The sequence below is a fragment of the Diadema antillarum genome, unplaced genomic scaffold (assembly GCF_040938485.1).
Source record: "Diadema antillarum isolate AM-2024a unplaced genomic scaffold, OU_Dant_1.0 seq00000288_RagTag, whole genome shotgun sequence".
NCBI lineage: Eukaryota > Metazoa > Echinodermata > Echinoidea > Diadematoida > Diadematidae > Diadema > Diadema antillarum.
The window spans coordinates 370,673-387,584 of NW_027271315.1; the positions used below are offsets into that span (position 1 = coordinate 370,673).

At 38.5% G+C, this 16,912-nt stretch overlaps 1 protein-coding gene across 1 annotated transcript; it reads left to right on the forward strand.

Moving 5' to 3' along the window:
- Positions 1-1,296: 1,296 nt before the first annotated feature.
- Positions 1,297-10,165, forward strand: LOC139730045 (alpha-1A adrenergic receptor-like). Its single transcript, XM_071640957.1, has 2 exons — positions 1,297-1,693; positions 8,939-10,165. Exon 2 carries the CDS (start codon positions 8,945-8,947, stop codon positions 10,121-10,123), a length of 1,179 nt encoding a protein of 392 aa, XP_071497058.1. The 5' UTR covers positions 1,297-1,693; positions 8,939-8,944; the 3' UTR covers positions 10,124-10,165.
- The last annotated feature ends 6,747 nt before the right edge of the window (positions 10,166-16,912 follow it).

Below are 16,912 nucleotides of genomic sequence, written 5' to 3' on the forward strand. Positions count from 1 at the left end.
ATATTTCATAAGAGGCTTTTCATTATCTCACTTAGGAATGTTCAAAACATGAATCCCTACCTCAACCAGTACTGTATACAGTCCCTTTAATCCACTTGCCATGTTATACGAGACAAAATCTGTTCGGTTCCTAAACGCAACGCAAAGCTCGTCAACCCGTTTGTTTGACAGTTCTCTCCGCACAGCAGGCCAAGGCTCTGCACACTTCCGATGATTTTATTGTACGAGAGAACTAAGGGGCATTTTATGAAGCGTTTTGTCCGACAAATTTGTCGGACAAATTTGCTCACAGCCAATCAGATGCAAGGATTTCAGAATAGCTTATAACAATTTGTCAGAAAAATATCTGACAAAGCGCTTCATGAATTGCCTGCCTAGACTAGTGATTGACATAAGACTTCGACTACTTTAGAAGGCAAACGTTTGCATCTTACTTTACTTGGAGACAGAAATCGAGATTCCGAGGGATAGCATCATCGTAAAAAAACAATCAAAGAAGCAAAGAAACAAACATGAAATTTAAAAAAAAAATCACGCCAAAATACTTACATTGTATTTTGGTGAAAATATGCGCCGAAATGTGGCTTTTCATGAACCTGTTGCCAATCTCTAGTGGTCTACAGAGGAAAACTTGTGAATCCGGCATTTGATATTATATACCGGATATTTTGACACACGTCGGCCTAACCTAAAGTACCCCGTGGGACCAGGAACCAGGTACTACATGTACGTGCAACTTTATCGTTTGTCACAATAAGGTAGCACTGAGCCGATAAACTTGTCAGAACCAATGTTGGTCGCTGACTGTCAAGCCATCTTGATATGGACGTATAACCGGTCCGGAAAATTTCGATTTTTCCCCTCGTGATAATAAGGATATATTGGTTACTACCTGACTTCCGACAGTTCAACAATGTGGAGGGGATTATGGCTCACATGCTAGATCATCTACTCGTACCAAGGTGTTGACTCGGTCGACTCTAACATAAGGAATTATAAATCATAGTAGTATCCCTCATTTTGGAAACAACCCGAGAGGTGGGCTTGAAAGAGGGAGAGGAAGTGATCGGTTCATATTTTTCTACCTATTGTCTTTTCAATAGAGACAAAGTAACAAAACAACAACAACAACAACTGTGCTATTAAAAACAGCCTGTACCTTTTCTTCGGCTTCCAAATCCATTCGTGATCTTTCTCTCGTCTATTCACGCAGCGTTTGTACACGTGCCGCGGGGTTCAGCAGGGAGCGGACGACTGCGATTCAACGCTTGACTGACTTGACGTGCCGTGCCGTCAGCGAGACGTGTTTCCAAGTGCAGCGATCCAGTCTATATTTTGCATGTAACTTCTCACAGCGTGTATGCAAAAAGTCAGTTCATCTCGCTGTATTCATACCATTTGTTCGTCTCAAAAGTTGGGGAGGATTTCAGAGTAAAAACCAATATTGTTCGAGTGTTTTTATCAGTCTCGAAGTCAAACTCCGAAGAGACATCACCCTTCCTTCTTACGCCCGAGAAAGTTTTTGACTTCTATAGATCTGTGTGTACACCTGCTCGAACGCCAGCAAAGGCACATAAACGGGGACTAGTCCTCGGCGTCTCACCTGACGAACACCGCTCGTTCGAAGTTCCCTGCATCCTACCGAGGTAGGGCGCAGATTTTCATTGGAGTCAGAGGTGGATAAGATCTGAAGGTAAGATGATCGCTTTTGGCTACATGCCTTCAGCTGAAACACTCTCATGTTTTCTTTTTCTACCCGTAGATATGTTACACGCATGCGTTTCTCAGAGGGTCGTAGGACCTACATTTAGGCCTAAATATTATGTAATTCATTGATCCTTTTAGGAATTTTGTCATGAAAATAATTCCTTTCCCATAGTGTTGAAGTAAGACGGAATTCTTATTGTCAAAACTTCATCAAACGCGTTCATTAAACTTATGAACATGAAATATCAACCTTTTATTTGCTGAACCGATATGCTCAGTCCTTGAAGAAAACAACCGACAATGACCATAGAAACGTGATGAACAAAGCGAGAGGCATGGACCAACTTGGACATGACAGGACTATCAAATTACGATGGCATTTTTACTTTCGACTATGTTTGCGCCATGATTGTCCATACATTGTTAGTTCATTCTTTACTTGCACAACCTTACAATGACGACAAGAACGGCCGTTCATGGCGGAGAAATAAAGACAAATTTCTGATTTCTTACTCATGACAGTGAGCAATAGCGTCGTTTTATTCAAGACGGGACTAACCTGCTATCCCCTGAAAGCGCAACTTTCAGTGCTAGTTAATTGCAGGATCAAGATTTCGAGGAGGAAATGGCAACTGCTTGTGTGGATTAAGTGAATGCAGAAATGATATAACGCATCAGTGAAATTCGAAATTTTTAAAATCTTGATATTCCACCATCGCCGGATGAGAAGACTATACATGTGATTGAGACGTTACGGCGATATAAAAATACGAAAATTATTCCACAAAATTCATCATTCTGTCAAAACTACATATTCCTTAGAAATGTTGCCGACATTAAAAGGATAACATCACCCCCCCCCCCTTGCCTCCTAGAAGAGGTAAGTGAATTCGTTATGCTAGAAAAATTCAAATACATCCATATACATGTTGTATTCATTGATGTGTTCTACTAGTATTGATACGTTCTCCCAATCCATATGCAAATTTGAGTTAAATTCTTCTTTTCAAAAGGCAAAATCACTTTGTAAATATGTATACACCTCTAACCGTCTCATTAGCATTATTTTGAATCCTAGTTAGATTGCAATATTATCTTAGGCGCATGATATAGGGATATTAAAGTTTTGGAATAATCCATACACGAAGATATAAGGATTCCATCTCTCTCCCTCTCTCTCATCTCTCTCTCTCTCTCTCTCTCTCTCTCTCTCTCTTTCTCTTCCTCTGAATGGTAAAGCAGGTTGCAGGCATTTATTGCTATCTGGTAATATGATGTCAATTCGATGCAAACTAAAATGGTAAATTTGTACGGAGAGAGATACCGGAAGAGTCAAGAAATGAGCATTGGTTCTTTTTAAGCTTTACTTCTGCGCAGATCAGTAAATGGGTCCATTCCCATGACATATTCAACACATTTTGATGGCCACCACAACAGTTATGACAGTAGGTATATTGTGTTCGACTGTGAGGTCATAACGACAAAAGAACTCGTATGAATGGCATGTATAGCGGAATCGCTTTGCAATCACTGTTCGACATAGCTTTTGGAGATCGCAATTTTGTTATGTTTGCAAGCATGCGTAACACAAGGAGACATAAAAAGGCTAAAAGCTGTTACATCCAGGCACCTACTCAATCATAATACACACACGGACTGAATTACGTCTGTGTGCATAACACATTCAGATTGTGCAGAATGTAGACATTGCAGTTTTACAGAGCCAAACGCACTGATCTTTTCAAAGACATGAAAGTACAGTGGCCAAACCTTGCAAAAAGGAAACATCGTACTTTGCGTTTTTTTATACGGTACATACCCAGTCAGTGATACCTTGTGTCAATATCGGATATCCATCTACACAGCACTTTCATTTTATTTTGTATGTTACTTTCATATTATTTTCATCTGTCTCGTGATTTTCTCTTTTGGCAAATGTCTGGATAATCACGTCGGTGTCTTCAACCCATCAAGCTTTGGGACAATGTTGTTACAGATATCATTCATTAATTTTGATTCATTTCATTCCATATCAACACTTTGTCATCATTAAATCAACATCTCTGAATTTGACTGCATAATTTATTCAAACATATACGATTGAGCTCTTTTCATCTATTACATCTATAAACAAAAAGAATGAAATCAGAAAGAAAGAAAAATCTTTTGAAATTCGATTTTCCCAAATTTCAGAATTTTGGTCAGAAAACTTTCATGTTCTAAAATATGTTGCCAATTTTAAGGAACAGAAGTCAGTTTAGCAAGTTTCGGGCTTTTGAAAATTTGCATCAGAAACAATTAGAGTTTATAAATTAGGGACAATTTTGGGATCTAATATAAGAATTATCTACTCTACTCAGAGGATTTTGAAAAGGCCATATCAAATTCTTAACACATGAATCCGGGATATGTTTGTAGAGAATATTATTTACTTCATCCTATTCCTCTTCCTTTTCTACTCGTACACTTCTTGCATTTCGCCAAGCGATATGTTAGCACTTCTCGATTTCCGACTTCCTCCAAAGATCATCCCTACATGTATACAATTTACATTGTCTATACGCTGCTTGGTATCGAACATTGATATTATTTGCTCATCGCCCTCTTAGAGTGCTGCCTGTTGTGGGTGTTTTGTTGTTTTTTTATTCTTTTCCCGATCATCCTCACTTACTGCTTATGTTCCATGCCTGTGGCGAACCGTTTCATCTGACAGGTCCCATATTATGTTCTACTTGAGATTGTGAAAACCCATAGAAAGAAAACAGCATTGGTTAGATTTTGTTTTTACATTCGTCTTTTAAAGCTCTACTATGTCAAAGAACATTTTGGCAGATAATATTGACATAAAAGTAAAATGTTGAAATACAAAATCATGTACATCACAAAAGTACTAATGCTTATTCACAGTGCCGCGATGTCTATTTGCTTTTAATGTAAGTGTTCTAATAAGACAAACGACCACAATAACAACAACAACAACACATTCAGACAAGTTCCCGAGAAATAGATGTTCACAGTGAAAGCGTCATAGGAATCTGCCCTCTTCTGCTAGCCAGCCGAATTTCAACAGTGTGTGAACGTGCGGCGTGGTATTGGGATTGCAGCCATTATAATTTTGATGCCCAATTTAAAAATCGACGATTGAAATCTTGATTCCATTCCAGCTTATTTCTGCTGCGTTATTGTAGCAATGATGATAAAGCAAAAGCTTGCAAGCACTGTCTCCTTGCGGTATCTCTGAACCATGCAGCTACAAGTGAAAGTGTTTACGTCAACTTCCGGTTGCCATGAGATTGAATGCCTGACTCATTTTGAAGATACAATATTGCTAGATGGTGAATTGGTCATCAAAACTCATTAATTTACTTGAAAATAGGGATTTTTATAGTCATAAAAAGAAAAAGTGAAACATTATCACCTGACTTACAATTGTTGATATTCGGGATTTTTTGCTTTTTGAAAACGGAATACGGGGAAAGACACGATAGTAAAAATCTACGAATAACAAAGCATGCTCTCAATTTTTTTCCCTCCGGGTGCTGGAAGCACCTCATAATCTATCATACTGCAGAAAGTAGTATGGTCTACAATTCATTGTTAGTGAGTGATTTCTCTTTTTACCGTTTTGTTGAATCATCTTTCGAAATACATTATAGGAATAGTGACAAGAACCATTATCTAAATAATCGTTAAAAAAAATGAAATCAAAGCCATAAACACAAGTATGGGACATTAACTTATCTCTTAACTATCTGCTGTTGTAGTTGGTCTTGTTATCATTAAAGGGGAATTTATCCCATAAGTATGTGGATTCAGAAGAATGCAAAAGATAGTTTTATATACCATTTATGAAGTTCGAAGAAAATCGGACAAATATGTTCAAAAGCTATGAGTAAGTTAAACTTTTCATTAAATCCGCGTATACGGTCTTCGCTGGATGAGAAGACTACAACAATATCTTTATGTCACAGTAGTGCAAAGAAAACAATGAAAATGCAACATATTTTCAATTTCGCAGCAAATATGAAAGAGCACTTGACACAACACTTTCAGAAAGCATGGGAATTACATTACCTCCACCATGTAATGTCAGAAACAAGTCGAAGTCATACAAAACTAAATTTCATGAAATTCGCTAAATCCACATTGATGGTAATATAAATATTTGTAGTGGCATTACACATTACAAGCGGAAGATAATCACTGAAGACAGTCACATTGCAAGCATTTTAGGAAACCACTTTTTGTAGCTTATTTTTGTAGCTTTTTGTGCTTATATGGGACTATATTAACAGCAGAAATGGGTTTCCTGCGTCCAGAAAGTAAAACTCATTGTTTATCCACATGAAGGCGGAAGTGACAGTATCATGTCCAAAATTCCCTTCAATGTTTCACTTTTCTCTCTTTCAGCAGCCGGGGGCGGGGGTGGGGGGGGGGGGGGCTTGAAGAATAGTAAGAAGAGAACGGTGATGTGGAAAATATCCCAAATCGAGTGTTCGTTTCTATTGCACAGTCAGGTCAATAGAGATTATGTGTATTTATGAACAAAAACCCGTAGTCACGATCTTACCTAATCACAACTGTCACCGTCCAGATATAAATCGACGGAAGAAAGAGTGACGAGACAGGATTCAACCAAAACAGTGACTGTGAAAAACCTGTTTTTATTCTCTATCGAATAGACAGAATGCAAGATAAAAACTAGCCAGTATAAAACATTATCTAAACAGGTAACTCATGAACTATTGAAGTGAATCGCAATCAGATTCCTGTTGCTATAGAAACTTTGCGTTTAAACGCAACTCGAAAAATCAAACGCAAGTCTCTTCCATCAACGGAGCGCAAGGATCAAACGCAATTCGCGGACGATACTTTGTACTTCGATCCCTTTGATGTGAAGTTGTATTCAGTCGCAAGTGGAGTTTCTAGCAATGGGGCCCAGGTTAAAATGGTATCAAGCAACCATAGGAAGTTTGCGCTACCTTCCGAAGAACTGAATGGGCATTAAGGACTGCAGTTGCCGGGGACTTGAACCAGGTACTTCGAGATTGAAAGTCCGTGATGGTCTTAACTACTGGGTCACAACAAGACATCAACCTAGAACGTGCAGTAATTAAGCGAAGGAAACCCGTTGAAATCGGACAAACAAACATAAAAAATATAAAAGATATGACCTGGTTAACTAGAACAGTGATATCGGTTGCAGTGGAAAGTCACGATACAATAAACAGATAAAAGGTGAGATTATGATTTTAGGACTCAATAGGTCTCTCATTCGCTGGCCCAAAAATTTTCCTGTCCTTATTTCCTTTGAAAAACACAAATTTAGTAAAATACATTAATGTACATCATATATAGATATATAATGATATACCATAAAAATAATCTCTGAAAAATGAAATGGTAAATCAAAATTTTTTAATGTCACTCCTACCTTTTTGTAAATGTTAGATTCAACATTCAAAATGTTAAATTCATCTCTCGAAATGTTGTACTATACACCATTTCAGAAAGGGTAAATCCAACATTTCGAGTGTTGAATTAAAAAAAAATTGTATATAATATATACAAATAGGCCCTATAAACATATATCAGATTATATGCTTGAATAATATATGCATATATATATATATATATATATATATATGTGTGTGTGTGTGTGTGTGTGTGTGTGTGTGTGTGTATCCGTTTACTTGTTGTGTTATTAAAGCTGTAACTATTTAGTAGTGATTTCTTTGTATATGAAAGGATGTCCCTTGTACCGACCAAATAAATGCCTCCAAAAAAAGAAAGATTTTAATTATGTTTTCCTCTCAAACTAACCGGGATACTATTGTGAAGAGATATGAGACATTGCCTTGTTTACTTGTGTCCAGTAGCAGTCTTCCGAGAAAACATGTCTTACATCTTTCACTTTCAATTATCTATGTATTCCTAGATAATATCTTCAAAAGGAAAGCGCTGGCTCAGGTTTGCCGTGCATATTCAGTGACCAAATTAAGGACGACGAGTCTATCTAAAGCTAAGGAGAACTCCTATCCAAAATGAGATCTATTGGTGTTTTTACCAAGCTGCTTATAGTGTTAATGGGGTTTGTAGGATGCAACAGAGTTTGCGGGACTCGCCTATAAACGCGGCCAGCTTGGACGTGTGGAGCAACTACACAAGTCTTATACTCGCAACTCGTAACTACGACTGTACTCTCACTCATGACAGTTAGAGTATCTCAATGCACTGTTCGCGAACAAAAAGGCCAGACGAGAGAGAGAAAAAAAAAACAGAAAATATAACAACAGGTTTTGTATAGGTGTTCTCAAGGGCATTTCGTTCCCATGACTCGAAATACTGCAAACGTCATAATCATTCTGTCTCATGACCGTGAAAAACTGAAAAAAAAAAATAATATTGGAGTGAGCATGACGTCAAAGCACGGATCAAATAACCACTCCGTCCATCGCCGGACTGTTTAAATAGACTGCATGACTATGACCCCCCCCCCCCCCTTTATTTTTTTTTTAATGGTTACACTGTGCCGCGTTCAACAAAATACGTAGAATGAGAGTTTCGGGTCTTCGCATGACAGTATTCACTTTGCGAAAGGGCGTTTTCGACATCTCAGAGAAAAAGAAGATATCTGCAACACGCATCAGTTTATTTCACTGTTTTAAAATTGCCCTCTTGAAGTGAGCAGCAGAAGTACGACTTTCATCTTTGAGCAATACGGTTGAAGTAGTGTTGAAAGCTTTATGTGGGGATGGGGTAATTTTGCAATGAACACATTAAAAAGAAATATCCTGCACATTGAAAGCATTCTCACTACGCTACAAATTCCTCACCCTGATCACAGATTGATACACCTCAACAAGAATGATAGCAATGACTATGGAGATTTGTGTTGATGATGCTGTGCAAAATGTCAGAATGTTGACGAACCATATTACTCTTGGTCTAAGACCTTGATTTTTGTTGTGGCTGGGGTTTTTCTCACGATAATACCTTATTTTTTCACCCTTTACAGTGTTAGAACAGACAAATTCTACGGGGTTGAAGGATGACAGAATAAAAGTTATCGCTACTTTCTATTTCTTAATTTCATGACAGGACCTTTATTACTAAGAATACTTTAGAAAAACAGTGAACGAAAAATATTTTCTGATATTCTGATGGTACTGTATTTTACTATCGACGTGTCTTTGTGAATAAAACGTTTATTTGTGCTTTCCCACTACAGTGAAAGATGACCAACATTGTCGTTTCAACCGTGGAATACGGTTCTGTGACCACGTCGACCCCCTTAAGTTCGTCGGACGACGGTCGGACCTTCGTCTTTAACGACCCAATACAGCGGACCATTCTTGCCGTCATCTTCATCATCGTCTTCCTGATCGGCTTCGTTGGTAATGGTCTAACGATGCTGGCCGTGCTCTTCAGCCGTAAGCTCCGCACCATCACCAATGTGTTCGTGGTCAACCTCGCCGTGGCCGACCTGCTGACGTGCTGTACGCTTCCCTGGAATGCCGTAGCCCTTCTCAGTTTCAGCGGCTGGCCCCTTCCAGATTGGGTGTGCGCTGCGGCGGCCCTCGTCCTCTACACCTGCGGAGGTTGCAGCCTCTACAGTCTTGCCACGATCGCTCTCAACCGCTTCATCATCATCACAAGACCCATACACACGTATCGCACCATCTACAGCAGGCGCAACGTCATTATCATGGTGATGATTGCCTGGGTAATTCCGCTGTCCGTGTCGCTAATCCCGCCTCTCTGCGGTCTTGGAGAGCTGGGATACGCCATCAAGTACAAGACGTGCTCGCACAAGACGAGTCATCCGCTTTCCGACTTCTACAGCTTGTTGCAGGCGATTGTGCTCTACCCTGTCCCTCTCGTCATCATTGTCGTCTGCTACATCAAGATCTTCCTCCACACCCGACGTCACATGAAGACTATGATGGCTTCCGAATCATCGGACACGTCACAGTCCAAGCGCTCCTCCTCGCCGAAACACTCGAACCTGAACACCACGGGGCAGACGTCCGTCAAGAAGAGCCTCAGCAAGCGCCAAGTCGAAATCACTAAAAACCTCTTCTACGTCGTCTGCGCATTCGGTCTCTGCGCTTCGCCGTATTGCGTCTCGCTCATGATACCGCCCAGCGACCCCGTCATTCCTTGGACGGCAGCCATCCTTCTCTTCAACAGCTGCATCAATCCCTTCATCTACGCCACAAAACACCCGTACTTCAAACAGGTCTTCGGCTTTATGCTGCGCTGTCGCTGCTCGAAAATCCCCGAACAAGCCGCCATCATCCGCACTCTCTCATCCATCCACTCCTCATTCCGGTCAACCAGGAGGAGAAAGAGAAACTCCACCGCAAACACCTACACCTCGGATAGAAAATCTACCGCTAGTACCGATGTATGATGAACCCTTTCTCGATTGTCTGTATGTCAGTCTGCATGATGAAATCAAAGACACTAGCAGCTCTTGTCTAAAGAATTTTTGAGCTCTTGTCAAAGAGCGATCACACCGTTGAGAGACCCGTAAGAAAATTTATACACAATACATTATTGTTGTTGATATGGACATACGATGGAATAGTTTCACCAAAACATTAAAAAACGCTCGCACGCGCTGGTTCTACACGTTTAAAATCACTTACGTCTTGCATGTAAATTGAATCTAATCACGTCCGGACATAAAATCATGTTAATGAAGTCGTAGTGACATAAAACTCCATGTTCAACGTATTCACATAATTTCAGATAATTGTCTCTGCACGTAATGTGTTTATGTGAAATTGCGCAGAAAAAAACAAACAGTTAGTCTGATATTCATGGATAAGTTGATGTCCTTTGACAGAAGTTGGGCCTACTGGGGACATTTAAAGCAATATCATAGCCTAGGTGCTCACTAATTAATACCGTGGCAAAGTTTGTTCAACTTATCAGAACTGTATAAAGACAAATATGTGCACTAGAATTCGTCCCAATTGTTGTATCCTGGAATATCGATAAAATGTCCTTTTTTTGTATGGGGAAAAGTCTCCTACTGTTATGTACGCACGACGCTGTTCCTTGTGTAAGTAGATTCACTTGTAATGAACGATGGTTTATGCCATCAGTTCAATTGACCCTGACTTTAGGTTTAATCACGCATGTTTCTGTTCAGCACTCTGGGAACTCTTAGCAGTGGTAAGAACGATTTATGGAAGAAAATGGGGGCATGTCCAGGTATACTGGAAAATGGTGCTGGGCACTCCCAGTGATTGTGGTCCCGAGGGTAGGCATTACCTATCTTGTCTCTATTATACCCATGACCCGGAGAATTACAACTTCACGGAAAATCGTGATTTCCCCTGGAGTTACAGACAGTATGTTTAGGGACAGATGGTTACCTCTGGTATGTTTTACACTCATTTTGTATACGAATCTGCTTGTATCAATCAGGGAGGTGACTCACCTCCCTGACTCAATAAAATGGTGACGACGCAGATACACACCAATCAGGAGTGAAAAGAAAAAGCATTCTGTTAAAATATACACTCAAAGGGAATATTCATGCCAACCAAAATTTGCGTTTCTTGCCTAATTGGCAAAAGTCAATATTCGTTTGTGTGAATTGATCCTACTTATCAAATTTATTACGAAAGAAAATGGATATGAGTACTTTAAACACCCTTACTACCCTTGCCCCTTTATAGGAGAGTTTATAGATCGATGTCCCCTTTCACGCTGTAGTCGCTCGAGTGATTACCCGGGAGATCGGGAACACGCCTTTTCGTTTCCCACCAGCTTTTGTATCTAGGTTTATACTTTCTATGTATCTGGTGATAGCAGGAGTTGCACTATTGTACTTTTCCCGTTCCCATATGTTTCTCTGACTCACTGTAACATACTGTTATACACTATTAAAAAAAGCTTCATTGAGGCGCGCAGATAACATGGAGTGTGGGAATCTAAGTGGGTAATTCATCATTACGCAGGGGGGGGGGTGAGAGAAAAATATGAAAAGAAATATTGTGACGATATCCCTCATGGAAAAGGCTGAACACTTCCTTTGTAAAGCTACGAAGAAACATACATGTACATCGGCTGTTCATATGTAGCAGGACGTGAGGATCGACTACTTAATGTATCATCACCATATCGCAAACTGAAATGGATTACGAGTATGTTTATGTCCTGCCAATATTACCGGCTGTATAATCAAATAGTAACTTGTGTATGGGCAAGCGATTTGATATCATTACCCATTTCATTCCATATTTGTACTAAATATTGCCATTGTATACAAGAGAGCTATTGAAGATATTATTATTATCTCCTTTTTCACTTATAAAATTGAAATAAAAAGATAAGCTGATAGCATGTGTACTTTGCTTTGGTGTCGTCCTTAATTTTTTCCACTTTGAGGGTGGTTTTTTTTTCCTTCTCTTCTTCAGAATGTTAAATAGGTATAGTGTTGAGTAGGGAGAAAATGCTGATAGCATTGTTAAAAGCTTTAGATGCTATATCTACCTACTGTTCCTTCCTAGAATAGACTGAGGAAAAAGAAAGATCTGAATAACAGAAAGGAAGAAACGAAGTTACATTTGTACTCTGAAATCGCAGTCAAATTTCTGCCTGCTACGTTACCATGCCTGAGTACCACAGTGTTTGTTCCGATTGCCACGTTATAATCTCCACATTTATGCATTCGACACTGCCAATGCAAGCGAGGCACCATTCGGGTGATAATGACTCAAGAACCAGAAAACCAGCCTTCCATATGAAAATACTGTCACCTTTACGCAGGCGAGACAGTAACAAACAACACCAAGTTTTCAATCAAGGTCACCGAATACATTGACATTTCTTATCTGAAAGAAGAAATCCAGTCCAGCTATGAGTTAGTCTGATGAGAAAGGGTAAAATGTTACGAATACAACAATGAACATTTGATGAAAATCGGGTAAAATTGGGGAAATTATGAAATTGTGAAGTTTTGCTACTTTCTGCAGAAGAGTTCTCGTACAGTTAATATGGATCCGTAAATGAGTCAGCTGAAGAAGCTATCACGTCACGAGTTTCCATTGATCATGTGCAGAAAAAAAAGACTAAGAGTCAATATTTCTGATATCAAAGTGTAAAACATGAAGTTATCCCTAGTTAAATAACTTCAGAATGGCCAGTTATACATCTTACGATTTGATACTGGGGAATAATTGAATGAAAAACTAGAAATTTCAAATTTTGGGGGGTAAAAAGTATATGGCAAGTTGTTCGGGCATTACACCTTCACTCTGCTATCTGCATATTCATACTGAATGTTCGAGAGCTGTCTCCTGATAAATCAGCGAAATTTCAAAATGTCATCATTTCTTTATTTTTCATCAAATTTTTGATTAAATTTTCATTGTTGTGCTAAGAAAATTTTACTCCTTCATTTTACAATAATTTTCAACTGCACTGGAATTTTCCTTTAAGTTTGGATGTGGATGATGCCAAATAGGGTATTGTGAATGGTACGCAATGTGTATACTATTTCCGCAAAAGATTAGTAATCATCCGGAAAAGGTTGGCGATTTGTTGGTAATCTCTCTCTAGTTAGCTCTCCTGGAAGAAACGCTGTTAATTGGGGCAGATGTTTTGTTTTGTTTTGTTTTGTTTGTTTTTCTTGGACAGGTTGACCGTCCTCTTTATCATCAGTGCCATTTTCGTTTTTGTTTTTCTTACTTTAGAACAGGCAGTCGTGGGGTACCACAAACCGGCAACATGAAAGATATAGACACAAACAGTTCGGTTTCTCTGGAATGTCATGGACCCGGACAGGACATGAGTTATTCGATTCGGATGTAAGAGAGGAGGGAGGGGTGCGGTAAAAGGTGGGGGGGGGGGTTACTACATGGAAAAGCAGTCGTGACTATATAGCTTATCATCATAAATATCAAGCGAGCAGCCAGAACAAAAAAAAAAACAGAGAAACAAACAACAAAATTGAGAAAAAAAATCTAGAAAAAAAAAACAAAAACATGACGGTTTCTTATTAGAGGTTTGTGTTTTTCTTTTTCTTTCTTGGCTCCTGTGTCATACTCATTGTGTGATTTTTTTTTTCAATCTTTCAACTTTACCGTGCCTCTCTTGTGGATTGATAGCCTAACAGAAATCCTCTCCAAGAATTCTGGTTGACAGATGAAAATCTTATCGTCAATACTATCCCAATCACCCTTTTCCAAGATCCATACAAAATTCTTCTCATCAGGCTTATGCGGTTAAGAACAGTTTTTCCTACTACAAGAACTCTATCGCGATCAGCTTTTGTTTTTACGGATACTTTTCATCTGATTAATATCACGTGACACATTATTGCATTTCGTTTGCTTCAGGGGGTGTTCTCACTGCATGCAAGCATGACAATAGTTAACAAAATACAATCGTATGTCATGCGCTGAGAGGTTCTATAATTGAAATTATGGGCTCAAAAGTGGCAGAAGAATAGCACTATTTCTGAGGGGGGTAGCCCGGAAGAAACTATAATGCTATTTCATTCTGTCGCCGAAGAATCCATATTCCACTAGTGGTTCGCAACAGTGCGTGATAGAGAATAGTACATGTATTTGTTTTGCATCCCTCAAACGAATCTGTAAACAAAAATATATGTATTTTCTTTGGAACAAAAATGTTTACAAATTACATATAAATGAAGGATGATAAGTTGAGACAGAATGTAATGGGTAATTAGCTTTTATACAACCCCCTCCCCTAGAAAAATAAATGAAAATAATCAAAGATTAACATATGAGTAAGCAATTTTCACGACTGAGCATTCAATCCTTGCAATGCACAAATCTATACTTATATACTATATTCTATAATTACAAGCAAGAGTGGTTAATGTGCAGCTAATCATTGAATATGACTCTTACTTTTTAATCTTAATTCCATCATCATGATCATCATTTGATTATCTGCACATCCAGATTTTTTTCCTTTGCTGAACATATTATGTAAAATTCAATATAGAATATTGTAGCTTTCTTTATGTCTGATTTAAATCTTTATTTTCGTGAAGATCATCATATTGTGTTAAAAAATCTTCAGCTGACATCTTTATTTTAATTACAACCATCGTACAGCTTTGTGATCTTCATTTTACATACTACTGTATTTTGCAACATCATGTGTGATCCACATGTAAACATGTTTAACTTTCAATTTAAACCGCAGTAAAAGTAATACATTGTTTAAGTGACATCGTACAGGTTCGTTTTGAATGAACTTGTTTGCTCATATGCAAATTTGAATAGTTGGAAAGAGTTGGCGACAGGTAAAGAAGAAGTTGAAAAACCTTTGCTGAAAATGTATCATTCAATGAATTAGAATGCACAAATCCGAAATTGGTTGCCAAATTAGTCAATTTGAATGAAGAAAAATGATGTTGAATGACGGTATTTCAATGCCTGTGCAAATTTGACGAAAAGGATGCTTCTAATAAGAAATTGAATGACGAAGAAAAAAATGAATCAGCTAGGAAAACTTATGGTTGAACACGTCAGTGAAAGTTTGAGGAAAATCCAACAATCTGTTCAACAGTTATGAATTTTTAAAGTTTCACTGCTGCCATAAAACTACTACAGTTTGCGGTGTCACATGCATAGAATGTTACAAAGAAAATAACAAGAAACTTCAACATAATTTTGTTTTTCTCACATGATAAATGAGTACCTGACTTGCCGCTTTCAGAAGGTCTGGGGAATGATATTAACATTAACATGCGCCCGTAACAAGTTGAGGGAATAATAATTTTTTTTTCATAATTTTCAAAGTGAAATTTTGTGGAATTTTCTCTTTATTTTCTTTACATTGCTCTACGCATGTTACGTCATCACAAACTGTAGTCTTCTCAACCAGCAGTGACTGCACAGAAACTAAAAAAAAAAAATCATAACTTTTGAGTGGATTGTTTGAAATCTTCAAACTCTCATTGATGTATTCTACTGATGAAACGGTGATATTTTCATAGTGGCTGCTTGGCAGAAGTCTGCTCTCTCAGAGTGCTCCTCTAGTATTTTGAATGCACATATTCTATCTGGCGGACGATGTAATAATAAACAATGAATTATCCCTTTTTAAGGATTTTACTGTTATCTTCATCAATCTGGTTGATATTAGTTGACTCAAGCTGCCCATTATGTTTCATTACATTCAATTACTTTAATTTAAAGGCTCAAAACGCACATATATTTGCCACTGCTGGGACTTGAACCCAGAACTGTTCTCAGATTAAGAACTGTTTTACCTTTAAACTACAGTAGCTTGTATTGTGTGATTTTGAGCAAGGTTGAAATGCAAAATCAACATAAGTGACAAATATTGATTATAAAAATCTTCCCATCGGCTTTTACAGGCTGATGGGCTAATTATGAATGACTGGCAGTCCTAAAAGATTTTTTTTCTTCTGCTTTCAAATGAGATACAATGTATTTTACAAATATTTCAGGCCTGAGAGGTTCTGGTTAAAATTATGTGCGTGGGGTGACTTCAATAAATACTATATTTTGAGGGGCACAGCCCTGAAGAAAATAGTACTATTGAAGTTTTTGGAGGTTTATCTTAAGTCAGTTGTCTAATTTGAAATGTTCACCAGACAGTCTTAAAATTTTTGTTGACCTCCCTATATTCAGTTTGTCTGTTTTGTTTCGTTTTTTTAGCAAAAAAGAAGGTGGAATGATCTACAATGATTTACCATTCTAAAGACTGCACTCCTGGATGTTTAGCAGTTTTGGGGGCTCTGACCTTGTGATAAGTGCCAGTACCAGTGGCGTATCTGGGGGGGGGGGGGGGGGGCAACGGGGGCACGTGCCCCGGGCGCCACTCCTTGGGGGCGCAAAAGACGGGGAAAAACGAAGAAGAAGAAAAAAAAAAAAAAAGAGGAAGAAGAAGAAGAAGAAGAAGAAAAAACCTCGCCCGGAAGGGGGGGGGGGCAGAAAACTTAATCAAACAAGATAAAAACGAAACATGATGATGACGCGGACAAAATGACAATGTTAATTGTGTTCACACAATAATTCTATGTTCTGTCAGCTGAAATACAAAAATTTTCGGCTGGCTCGCTACGCTCGCTCTTCAATATTTATATAAAAAAGAAGGTAAGAATAAAACGTGATGATGACGCGGAAAACATGACGATGTCTATTGTGTTCACACATGTCATTTTATATTTAGCAGGCAA